General features: G+C 40.3%; 1 protein-coding gene across 5 annotated transcripts in view; it reads left to right on the top strand.

Annotated features, from left to right (window-relative positions):
* The window catches only part of LOC132542061 (myosin-10-like), a 58075-nt gene that overhangs the window by 18678 nt on the left and 25957 nt on the right, over positions 1–13440 (top strand). For all 5 annotated transcript variants that reach the window (XM_060204404.1, XM_060204406.1, XM_060204408.1 and 2 more), the window contains exon 3: positions 10834–10990. In XM_060204404.1, coding sequence (XP_060060387.1) covers positions 10834–10990 — 157 coding nt within the window. The remainder of the gene's footprint in view (positions 1–10833; positions 10991–13440) is intronic.

The raw sequence follows: 13440 nt of genomic DNA, 5'->3' as shown, positions 1-13440 counted from the left end.
TTTTTTTGAAATAGCTTTGTTTTTATTTTATTTTCAAGAGAGATGCAGATAGAGAGAGACACAGAGAGAAACACCAGAGCCCTGCTCAGCTCTGGCTTTTGGTGGTATGGGGGATTGAACCTGGGACTTTGGAGCCTCAGGCATGAGAGTCTGTTTGCATAACCATTATACTATCTCCCCCCCTTTCCACTTTTTATACATTTCTTTTACTTGCTGTTTTCTGCTGTCTAGGATCATCAGTAAATATTTGTTGACTAGAAGTGAACTGAAACATCTTTATGTCATTACTCATCTCAGAAGGAAAACTTTCAGCATTTCAGAACTCTTGGGAATGATGTTCTAATAGTTGTATTTCTGTGGTTACTCAGTTCAAGGTACTGAGGCTATCTTTGTTGACTCCATGGATTATTTAGAGAAAACTGACTGATTTGCAAACATAAGGGAATTTTCCTGTTTACTTAAAAAGTCCTAATTGAAATTCTCCCTTTGCTCAGAACATATCTTAAATGATTTTAGCCCTTTCAGGTTTTGTTAGACCTGCTTTGTGGTCTGCCACATGATTAATTTGGATAGGAGGCCACTGTATATTGGAAACCCGTGTGTATCCTCCAGCTATTAATGCAGTATATGCGCCGCACGTGCATTGCTGCGCACTCTTGCATGTCCTTGTGGTTTGTCAGTTATTATTTTAAACTATTCCTTAGTCCTTCTGCATAACTTCTGCATAACTGTGGAAGCTTTGCTATTACATGTAAATAAGGATAGGGTCCTTTTATCTTTCTCACGAATCATCATGAAATTGTCTCCATTTTTAGTAATGCTTCTTGTGAGGTTTCCTTTGATAATTATATTAAGTGTTTTATTCTTAGTGTCTGCATGGGTCATTGCTTCTAGCTTTTCTGTGTCTTCGTATTTTAGTTATGAATCCTATAAACAGCCTATAATTACTAATTTTGTTCCTGATGTTAATATTTGTAATGAAATATTTGGCTTATATACATAGAAAGCTGTGACTGAAAATTGCGACTTGCGTTGCCATCTGACCCAGTGCTCTTTCTGTTTCCCTGTTTGATGTCCCTTCTCCTTTGGACCTCTTTTGATGAGGTCATTTAAAAATGTATATATGCTTTATTTACTTACTGGATAGAGATAGAGAAGCTGAGATGGAAGGAGATAAGGAGAGAGAAAGAGGGCCAGGTGGTAGGACACCTGGTTGAGAGCACATGTTACAGTGCACAAGGACCTGGGTTCAAGCTTCTCATGTCTGACACTCTATAGTCCCAGGTTCAATCCCCTGTACTACCATAAGCCAGAGCTGAGCAGTGCACTGGTTAAAAATTCAAAAATAGAAAGACAGAGAGAAATTGAGAGGGATGGGGAAGATAGCTAAGGCGAGAGACAGAAAGACACCTGCAGCCCTGCTTCACCACTCGCAAAGCTTTCCCCCTGCAGGTACGGTGCAGGGGCTTGAACCTAGGCCCTTGTGCACTATAACATGTGCTCTTAAGCAGGTGAGCCATGACCTCCTGGCCCCCATCAGTTATTTTCTTTTAATCCCATGAAAATGCCACTGTAAAGTGTGCTTTCCATCTATTTCTGTTGAGACTTCAGGCTATAGTTTGTTGTTGTTGTTTCTTTTGAAGGTAATCTGTGTTTTTAATTTACTGGCTGTTTCTATAAACTTTTTATCTTTAGCATACTCTGATGTGCTAAGACAGACATTCTGCTTAGAATTTGTAAGAAGTTTTTAATCTATAGTTTGATGTGTTTTGCTAGCTGCAGAAAATTCTTAGCCATGATTTCTGTAAATACTTCTTTTTACTCTTGACTTTTTTCTTTCTTGGCCTCAGATTCTTTGCGTGTCAGAACTTTTCACCACGTGCCATATCTGTCTCTCATGCTGTTCTTTATTTTCATCCAGCTTATGCTATGTTTCAACCTGGATATTTGCTTCTGATTAAAATGACAAGTAACTAAGCCTTTTTTTTTTATCTGTATCTAATTTGTTATAACAGATATCCTTTAAATTCTTAAATTCACCTTTGAATTCTTTTTTATTATGTAGAAATTTTTGTATTTCTTTAACATCGTAAAACCAAGTAATATAATGTAGTATAAAGAATTGATTCAATTTTTGATATAACTCAGAAGCACTAAATATTGCCGCAAGAGTGAAAAACAACAATTCAGTTGTGAACATAACAAAGATTTGTAGACAACCTGAAAATTCTAAGAAAAGTTTTTCTTTAGGGGCCTGTTGGTGGCACACCTGGTTGAGCGCACACGTTACAGTGCGTAAGGACCCAGGTTCGAGCCCCTGGTCCCCACCTGCAGGGGGAAAGCTTCACAAGTGGTGAAGCAGGGCTGCAGGTGTCTCTCTATCCCTCCCTTCCCTCTCGATTTCTGACTGTCTCTATCAATAAATAAATAAAGATAATAAAAAAAATTTTTTTTAAAGAAAAGAAAAGTTTTTCTTTACGAATCAAGCGGCTGCCTCGGATACGGCTATTGAGCACACCAGGAGCTGCCAGAGCATCAAGATGCTTGCTGCCCTTGACTTAGCTGACATTTAGAAGACACCTATTCTTAGGGATCACTCAGAATTTTCGAAATGATAATCTGTCACCTTTGAATTCTTAATTCCAATGACGGTTATTTTCAATCTTAGAATTATTTGTTCTAATTATTATTTTTTTATTACTGCCACCAGGGTTGTCAGTGCCTGCACACAAATAATTCACTGCTCCCAGTGCCAGTTTTTCCCTCCCTCCCCTTTATTTGAGAGAATTTGGGGAGGAAGGGAGAGAAATGGTGAGAATCTGTCAGTCCGACTTGCACTACTACTTCACCCTTCTTGAAGCTTCATCCCCTGCAGGTGAGGGTCAGGGGTTAAACCTGATTCCCTGCACATGGTAATGTGTCTACTCAGTGCACCACCACCTGGCCCCTTATTTTGGCTTTTAATAATTTCTAACCCACTGATAGGATTTGTTTATTATTTGATAGAACAAAGAAATATTGAGAGGGAAGGTGGAGGGAGAAAGGAAGAGAGATCCACAGTTCTGCTTCACCACTTGTGAAACTTTCCCCCTGCAGGTGGGAACTGAGAGCTCAAACCCTGTTCCTTGAGCTTGATAACTTGAGCACTCAACCCTGTGCACCACCACCTGGCTCCTTATTTATGTTTTACCAGAGTTCTGCTTAGCTCTGGCTGATGGTGGAGCCATGAATTGAACCTGGCCACTCAGAGACTCAGGCATAAATATCTCTTTGTATAACTATGAGATCTTTTTGGACCCTGACAGAATTCTCAGTCATATTTTTTAATCACTTGAACATAATATTCAAAATAATATAATCAATAAAAATTTAATAGATTCCCAGGGAGTTCTGATATTAACTTGGGTTTTGGGCACACGTTGTTGTTTTATGTTCTCAGTTACTAGATATGAAAATTGTGAAGGTAATTTGAGGGTTTGGATGACATTAAGGTCATTCTAGAATTTAGACTGATGAGGATGTTTATGTAGGGAAGACTGACATTTTTCTTAACTAGGTTTTGCTCTCTGCAAAGCCTGGTTTGTTTCTGGTGTAATCTTAACTTTTTTTTTAATTTCTTCATTGGGGGGGGTTTAATGTTTTACATTCAATAGTAAATACAGTACTTCGTACATACATAACATTTCTCAGTTTTCCACATAACAATACAACCCCCAGTAGGTCCTCTGTCATCCTTTTTGGACCTGTACTCTCCCCCCCAACCCACCCCAGAGTCTTTTACTTTGGTGCAATACACCAATTCCAGTTCAGGTTCTACTTGTGTTTTCTCTTCTGATCTTGTTTTTCAACTTCTGCCTGAGAGTGAGATCATCCCATATTTATCCTTGTGTTTCTGACTTATTTCACTTAGCATGATTTCTTCAAGTTCCATCCAAGATGGGCTGAAAACGGTGAAATCACCATTTTTAATAACTGAGTAGTATTCCATTGTGTATATAGACCACAATTTGCTCAGCCACTCATCTGTTGTTGGACACCTGGGTTGCTCCCAGGTTTTGGCTATTACAAATTGTGTTGCCAAGAACATATGTGTACACAGATCTTTTTGGATGGGTGTGATGGGTTCCTTAGGGTATATCCCCAGGAGAGGAATTGCAGGATCATAGGGTAGGTCCATTTCTAGCCTTCTGAGAGTTCTCCAAACTGTTCTCCACAGAGGTTGGACCAATTTACATTCCCACCAGCAGTGCAGGAGGGTTCCTTTGACCCCTCAACCTCTCCAGCATTTGTTACTGTTGGCATTCTCACAGGAGTGAGGTGGTGGTATCTCGTTGTCTTTATTTGCATTTCTCTGACAATCAAAGACTTGGAGCATTTTTTCATGTTTTTCTCAGCATTTTGGATCTCTTCTGTGGTGAATATTCTGTCCATGTCCTCCCCCCATTTTTGGATGGGTCATTTGTTTTCTTGTTGTTGAGTTTGGCAAGCTCTTTATATATGTTTGTTATTAAATTCTTATCTGATGTATGGCGTGTAAAGATCTTCTCCCATTCTGTGAGGGGTCTCTTGGTTTGGGTATTGGTTTCTTTTGCTGTGCAGAAGCTTTTTAATTTGATGTAGTCCCATAGGTTTATGCTTGCCATAGTCTTCTTTTTAACTGGATTCGTTTCATTGAAGATGTCTTTAAAGTTTATGCAGAAAAGAGTTCTGCCAATATTTCCCTCTAAGTATCTATCTGATAGTTTCTGGTCTAATATCCAAATCCTTGATCCACTTGGAATTTATTTTTGTGTTTGATGAAATATAATGGTTCAGTTTCATTCTTCTGCATGTTTCAACCCATTTTTTCCAACACCATTTGTTGAAGAGACTGCTTTCCCCATTTAATAGTCTGGGCACCTTTGTCAAAGATAATCATAACTTTTAGGGTATAATTGTCAGCCTCCCACCTGTAATTCTTTGGTATTTACCCTCCTCCTGAGTGATTAAGAACTCTTCAAATTTTTAATATAATTCTGGAAATTCTGCTAAGCATCTTGCTTCTCAGCAACAGTTTTGGGGATCTGTAACTACTAGAAACAAAGCAGTACCAGTTCCGCATCACAGCACTGTCACCACTCAGGTGTTCCTTGTAGTTCATGAATGTTTAGGATCCAGATACAGTCAGTGCTTTATAGTCAGTTGTTCTGTCTTTCTAATCTTTGTGTTTCCTTCTTGTTTATGTATCTTGTTTGAGAAAAGGTCAATTGTGGTGTAGACTTTTTGCATATTCTGCATTTTACTGACTGCATTCTTTTGGTGTTTCCTTTAAGCAGATAACTGAGTCATGAGGCTTTATCAGATTGGAATTCAGGAGGCAGGTAAAGTCAGGTTGTCTCTCACTTTATGAAGCCATCATTGATTAGTGAGCTAATAGTGGATCAGCTTGGTTTTTACCAGGCCAGTTCATTCATTGGTAATGCCTCTGACCGCTATTAACCTAAAGGTTTTTAGCAGTGGTAAGCATTGTTCAGGTACATTATCTGATTATATCCTGCAGAGTGTAATAGTCCAATGCAATCACCCCTGGGTTGATTATCTTTATGAATTAACAGTTATTTATTGACTATCGACAGAAATCAATGGGGGGGGGGCAGGCAGTGCACACAATCATCTCCCTCTTCTCAATTTCTTTTTTTAAAATTTTACTTATTTATTATTGGATAGTGACAGAGAGAAATTGAGGGGGTGTGGGGGTAGATAGTATAATGGTTATGCAAAGAGACTCATGCCTGAGGCTCCGAAGTCCCAGGTTCAGTTCCCCGCACTACCATAAGCCAGAGCTGAGCAGTGCTCTGGTGCTTCTCTCTGTCTTTCTTTCTCTGCATCTCTCTCAAAAATAAAATAAAATACTTTTTTTAAAAAAAGAAAAGAAATTGGGGGGGGAGATAGAGAGGGAGGGAGACAGAGAGACACCTGCAGCTCTACTTCATCACTCAAGCTTCCCCCCTGCAGGTGAGGACCAGGGGCTTGAACCTCGGTCCTTGTGCACTGTAGTGTGTGCACTCAACCAGGTGCGCCACCACCTGGCCCCCCTTCTAATTTCTATCTGCCCTACCAAATAATAGTAAAATACATAAATAAAAAAATAAATTAAAAACATAAGAAAGCAAAAATGGCAGCTGGAAGTGATGGCTTCACCACGCAGGCACCCAGCCCCAGCAGTAACCCTGGTCACAATTGAGAGAGAGAGAGAGAGAGAGAGATCCATCCCCCACTAGTGGGGCCTTGAATGTGGGCTCTTACACATCGTGATGTGTGCGCTCAACTAGGTGTGCAGGGCAAACGCTAGAAGAACTAGGTGTGCCACTGCTCCCCCCCCCTTTTTAGTCAGAGGCCTTATACTTCGGGACTGAGTAGGATTTCCCAGTACTAGACAAGAGATGGGCATCAGGCAACATAGTCTGGAAACTTACCTATTTTCTATGCAAATATTTGTGTATGTCTCTCATCCCTCAAGTCGGCCTTTTTTTTTTTTTTTAACCCTTCATTATTGCCAGCTGCTCTCTAGGCATTCTGCTGGGCTCACCTGCCATGATAAATTGCTATCTGACATGCCACAATCTCAATATGCTATGGGGTAATTCATTATCTTTTCCCACAAATCAATTTTTTTTGCTTTTCATCAGTCATCCTTCCACTCTCAAAAGCTTGTGAAAACCCTGGAGTCATCTTTAATTTGCATCTCCAATGATTTTCCTATATTCTGAGCACTAACGTGTCTCCAACCAGTTTTTCTCCATGATTCATTCCTCCTCCATGTGAAATTGCCTTTTCTCTTCTCGGCTTCTTACTGTACCAGGTCTCCACTTTCTCCTTCTCATCTTTTGTCCCTTTGATCTGTCTGCCATGTGACTGCTGGATCTGTACTGTTTCAAAGATGCTGTTTTGATTACTCTTCTCTCCTGAACCCTTAATAACTAATCATCGAAGGCGGGCAAAGTATGACTCGCTCGGTTTGCCTTTGGAGGCACTTAACCTTTCCTGCTTCACGGCACAAACTTTTTTTTCTCCTCTAGACAGAGAGAGAGAGACAGGAGGAGAGACACCACAGCACCCTCCTCCCTTCCCTTCTTCCCTGGGGTGTTTCCATGTGGTGGTCAAACCTGGGCCCTCGCGCATGGCTGTTTATGCCCCTGGTGAGCCACCCGCTGTCCCCCCATCCCCACCCCCCAAAACTACTATAAACTAGGCTGATCTTCTCACTTCGCTTGGCTGTATCCTGCCACTATGTTTGACTCTCATGACTTCAATAGAAATTCCTTTATCCACCCAATCCTCCTTACAAAGAATGTTGAAGACTGCTTGGACCTGAATTTTGGGTCAAACTATATAGTGGCTCACAAGATGACCATGCGTGACTTCGGTTGTCTGAAGTTTCTATTTAAAATACCTGTGTACATCTTCCTCTTTTTTGTGCTGTTCACTTTTTGGTTCCATAGGATGTGTTGTTTGTTTAGTGGGTGTTTATTGTCTTGATGCCCAGAGTTGTATGTGTATTTCTTGAAGGTGAACTAGGCATCTTGTTTGTGTATTCAAATATTTGCCAGAGGAACCTTTTTTTAAATTTTTTTATATTTATTTATTTATTTCCCTCTTGTTGCCCTTGTTTTTATTGTTGTTGCTATTGATATTGTCATTGTTAGATAGGACAGAGAGAAATGGAGAGAGGAGGGGAAGAGAGAAAGATAGACACCTGCAGACCTGCTTCACCGCTTGTGAAGCGACTTCCCTGCAGGTAGGAAGCTGGGGGCTCGAACCAGTATACTTACGCTGGTCCTTGCACTTCGTGCCACGTGCACTTAACTTAGCTCTACCTCCCGATTCCCCAGAGGAACTGTTTTTAACAATATACTACCCTCCTACCACGTTCTTTGCAGAAGACAAAAGTGATACGTATTTCTTCCATTATTAATTATTTGGGATGATGTTCTAGATAGTTATAAGTTAGCTCCTTAAGTACTTGGCCTCAATAATATCTCAGCTTAAACATTTATCACTGACCCTCCTGGGCAAGCACAGGACACCAATAAGTATTTAACCTTGTTTTTGATAACATGCTCCTAACTGTGAGACTTACTCGTCTTTGAGGTGCTAGTCCTCAGAAAGGTCCCTAATACACAATGGTCACACATGGAATCATTTCTGATTTAATTACCATTATTGGGTGAGGGAGATAGCATAATGGTTATGCAAAAAAGACGAATGTCTAAGTATCAGAAGTGCCAGATTCAATCCCCTGCACCACCATAAGGCAGAACTGTGCAGTGCTTTGGCGGGGGGGGGGGGGGGGGGGAGGGGGGGGCGGGAAGCCATTATGATATGTTATTGTGCCATATTTAATTTTTGTCTCTCATAAAAATGAAGTCAGGGGCCATGGAAATGGCTCAGATATGGAGCGCCCTGGGCTTCATCCTTGGCTGCATCACATAGGATGTCAAAGGAGGGTCTAGTCTTTATACATATGTTATAATATGAAAAAAGAGTAAACTCTACAGCATGAAAAAAAGTGAATTTGGTAGCTAAACTTTGTCAGCTGGATTTTGACTTGTTAGCTTTCTTTTTTCTTTTTTTTAATATTTATTCCCTTTTATTGCCCTTGTTTTATTGTTGTAGTTATTGTTGTTGTTATTGATGTCGTCATTGTTGGATAGGACAGAAAGTAATGGAGAGAGGAGAGGAGGACAGAGAGGGGGAGAGAAAGACAGACACCTGCAGACCTGCTTCACCACCTGTGAAGCGACTCCCCTGCTGGTGGGGAGCCGGGAGCTGGAACCGGGATCTTTACCCTTGCGCTTTGTATCGCATGCACTTAACCCACTGCGCTAGTGCCTGACTCCTGTTAGCTTTCTTTAACCTTGATAAAAAAGAAAGTTAGAATATTGAGACTGCCTGTTCTCTGATTCTTAATAAAATCTTTGTTTTTCCTGTCTTTTGTTTATTTTTTTTCTAGCAGGTGACAAGAGGCAGGCTGGATTTGAAAGTGCCATGGTGATGTGGGCAGCCCCAGAGGTAGTGAGGCTCCTTCATGTGTGTTGTATGGATCAAAAAGCCAACTGTAGCCCTAAGTGGCTAACAAGAGAGGATGTAAATATTAGTAGTGACTCTTGCCTCTGACAAATGGGGAGCAGTAATCCAGCTGATAACTGAGAAGTAACACAAACAGCCTAAGTCATGGTGGGGGCCTGTCTTTTGTGTTCAAGTGTAGGTGTGCTTCTCATCTAAATAGGAAGTGTGTTTCACATCTAAGTTGTGAGTTAAGGAAAGATATGAGGAGAACAACTAGAGAAGTGGCCCCGATGGCTTAACTCATTTTGGCAGATGTTCATTTTCGCTTTAGCTAGTTAACCACGTTGGAATCAGAGCAGTCTCTAGGGTGCCTTCTGGCGGTAATTGCCAAGGGTCTGGGCTTTATGAACACAGCTGTTAGTTAGACTCCCCCTTAGTGTTCTCTGGGGAAGCAGGCCACAGAGCTGAACACCGTCAATCCTCAGACTTTTTTGCGATGTCCTATTTCCGGGCCTGCCTAAATCACCTTCAATGAAAGGTCTTCATAATGGGACAGAAATACCCTTTACAGATTCTGTCAGTCTTTCGAAAGATTAGAGCACTTGGCAACAATATTAACTACCCTCCTTCCCCCGCATTCTGAATCAGTTTTGTAGCTTGTTCTCAGGAGTCATTTTATGTGAATAATGACTTTTTTTTTTAAGTCAGAAATGTTCCTGGGATTAATTCTGAACAAGGGTATTGTGCCATGTCTTGTAGACTAGGGGTTCTTAAAACGTCATTGTATGGGTGGGGCACAGAATTTTGGCGGTGGGACAGTGTAGAACTTTATCTTAGAATCATACAATCTTGTAAACCATTGTTAATCACACTTTTTATTTAAAAAATGATTTGACAAAAAATAAATTTAAGAAATGTTTTAAAAATCATTGTGGGGTTGAGGGGCAGTGTCAGGAGGTGGCTCACCACTGGAGCATATTTTATCATGTGTCCCTTACTGACACGTGGGAAGCAAAATGTCACACGTGGTGAAAAAGTGCTGTGGTGTCTCCATTTCTCTCCCTGTCCACCTCGGTTTTTTCACTATCTAAAAATAAAAAGGTTTCTGCTAGAAACAATAGAATTGTGCAGGCACAGCGCCACAACAATAACAACCAAAAAATCTTGGCAGCAAAAAAAAAAAAAGTTAAAACACATTTGAATAATAACTATCAATTCTTTCTTTTAATTTGCAAGTTACCATAAACAATTTTTATGAGAGAACTATTTGCCCAAACAAATATAAGAGAAAGGGATTTACATGAGTTTTTAATAATAGCCTTTTCAGATAATTGTGGACATTCCTCTTTGATCCTGTATTCAAGCCTGACAAATAACCATCTCCTTAAAGGTTGGTTGCAGTGTGGAATCTGAAACTACATTAACAAACCTTTTCAGTTCACATATCTACAACAGAATGAGGTTGAGAAGGTCAGTTTACATAGTACCGAAACCCTAGAGTAGCCTGTGATGTCAGGAAGCATCTATTATTATCTCCCTTCTGTAGATGAGGGAATTGAGTTTGGGAAGAGTACCGTGTAGTAGTAAGCTGTGGGAGAACTATTTGTGGTTTGAGATTGCCCACCCTGGGCTATATTTCATTTCTGTGATAGGTTAATTGTGCAGATGGTAACGGTTTGCTGTTCAAACGCTGTGTGTGTAGTTCCTTTCTCCTGACAGGATTCTATCTAATCAGTGCAGGTTTTTTGTTGTTGTTTTTGACATTGTATTTTATTTATTTTCTAGACTTATTCTGGACTCTTCTGTGTGGTCATAAATCCTTATAAGAATCTTCCAATTTACTCTGAGAATATCATTGAAATGTACAGAGGGAAGAAACGCCATGAGATGCCACCACATATCTATGCTATATCCGAATCTGCATACCGATGCATGCTTCAAGGTAAACAGACACATCGGGGTGCTAACATATTCAGATTTTTTTCTACAATGTAATTTAATGTTTTTTTTTTCAATCTCTCAATCTTTTCACAGAAGAGCTTTAAAATAAAAGCAGTAAATGCTCACTGTAGAAAAATTAGGACTATTTTTTTAAAGATTAGAATGGTCAGTGTGGCCATTTCTACAGGAAGCTTCTAAGTGTATTTATTGCTTCATAAATGCTTTGTGTTGATTTCTATGTTAAAAGGTAACTTATTTATTTTAAGATTTTTAAAAAAATATTTATTTATTCCCTTTTGTTGCCCTTGTTTTTTATTGTTGTTGTTATTGATGTTGTCATTGTGGGATAGGACAGAGAAATGGAGAGAGGAGGGGAAGACAGAGAGGGGGAGAGAAAGATAGACACCTGCAGACCTGCTTCACCACCTGTAGCAGGTGGGGAGCTAGGGGCTCGAACCGGGATCCTGATGCCGGTCCTTGCGCTTCGCACCACGTGCGCTTAAGCAACACTGTGCTACTGCCCGACTCTCTAGATTACATAATTTTATGTTACACAAATGGCTTTCAGACCATTTAAACAATACCTGTTTCCTCAGGAACATTGTCTAAGAAATCTGAATATTTAAATTATCTTTCATTTTTTAAAAGGTAGTTTCAGAAACAAAGTAAATAGTACATACAGCATTCTAAATTATTGAAAAGGCAATACCTGTCCTACTCCACCTTCTAATTATTTTCTATCTGTTTTTTTGTGTTTATTCTTTTTTTTCCTTCTTTTTTTAAACATTTTTATTTTATTTACTGGATAGAGACAGCCAGAAATTGAGAGGGAAGGGGGGAGATAGAGAGGGAGAGACAGAGAGACACCTGCAACACTGCTTCACCACTCGCAAAGCTTTCCTCCTGCAGGTGGGGGCTGGGGGCTTGAACTTGGGTCCTTGTGCACCGTAACATGTGCACTCAACCCGGTGTGCCACCACCTGGTCCCTTCTTTTTTCCCCCTTCTATTACCTATAGAAGGTAGAGTCACTGTAGAAAGGTAGCTTTCTCCTCATCTTCCTGGTAGCAGTTAAATCAACTTGGGGGGCATTTTCATACTCAGTGTTTAAATTATGAATTACAATCACATTTCCTTTCTTACATGGTTTGCTTTTTTCCCTGGAGTTGGTAATTTTCTATTTTGGGGAAGACATTAGTTTATTAGTTACCTACTTTCAAAGAACTGAAAGTCCTCTTTGACTTGTCTATGTCTTTCTTCCCTTGGAGATACACTCCTCCATGGCCCTTCTCCTCAAAATTGTACTTGGATTGTGTCTTTGGACTTAGTCTTGACTTCCACCCTGGAAATTGCTTTTTTTTTTTTCTTTCCTTATTTTGTTTTGAAGGTGCTATGGAGGAGTGAACTTAGGGCCATGTGTGCATATGATACTGCTGAATGGCCTCCCTGCCCCAATTTTTATTCTGTATCTTTGAGAGAGAATGGAGAGGGACACCAAAGTGTCACACCAGCACCCATGGACTTCCTTGACGCTGTCCACAGTACCATTCCATGTGGTGCTAGGGGCTTGGCTCCAGGGCCTCATGTGTTTGGCAAGGTCACTGTGCCATCTTGTGACCCCTCCTTGGTTGTATTTTTCTTTTTTTATATTTATTTTCCCTTTTGTTGCCCTTGTTGTTTTATTGTTGTAGTTATTATTGCTGTTCTTGATGTCATCGTTGTTGGATAGGAGAGAGAGAAATGGAGAGAGGAGGGGAAGACAGAGAGGGGGAGAGAAAGACAGACACCTTCAGACGTGCTTCACCACCTGTGAAGCGACTCCCCTCCCCTGCAGGTGGGGAGCTGGGGGCTCAAACAGGGATCCTTACGCCGGTCCTCACTCTTTGCGCCAAGTGTGCTTAACCCGCTGTACCACCACCCAACTCCCAGTTGTATTTTTCAACTGAACCTCCTATGCTGTTATTTTGGATAGAGAATAACCTCAAGTAGCTTCCTAAGAAATGATGAAAACAACCAAATATTTTATCAATAAGTAATTAAAGAATGGTTTCTGCTTATAGTAGAATACCATCCAGGTGTTCTGAAAAGATGTCCGACACACTGAATGCTACCCTGAGCTCAAATAATAGAAAGCTACACCTCTCTTTAGTTTTAAGAACAGAATCTATATTTGAAATGTGAACCTTGATAATGTAGGTTGAAGCATTTCGGGGATGGGGGTTTGAAACTAGATGTAGGTATCCTACATTAGGAGATAGAATAGCAAAAGAGAGGCCGCCTTTAGGTTCAAATGATGCTAAATGCTAGAAAAAATTAGGAGAGGCTTTCAGTGAAATGGCTAGTGAAGGGGGTGTTGTACTCATTCTTCAGTAACAGATAAAAACTAATAAGAAAGAAAACTATACAGGGTTTGAATAAGCAACTAGAAAACTTGTTGCATGGGCCGGGAGGTA

This window comes from Erinaceus europaeus, chromosome 12 (assembly GCF_950295315.1).
Source record: "Erinaceus europaeus chromosome 12, mEriEur2.1, whole genome shotgun sequence".
Taxonomy (NCBI): Eukaryota; Metazoa; Chordata; class Mammalia; order Eulipotyphla; family Erinaceidae; genus Erinaceus; species Erinaceus europaeus.
Note: the sequence above shows the minus strand (reverse complement) of the source record. Positions and strands in the feature narration are given on the sequence as shown.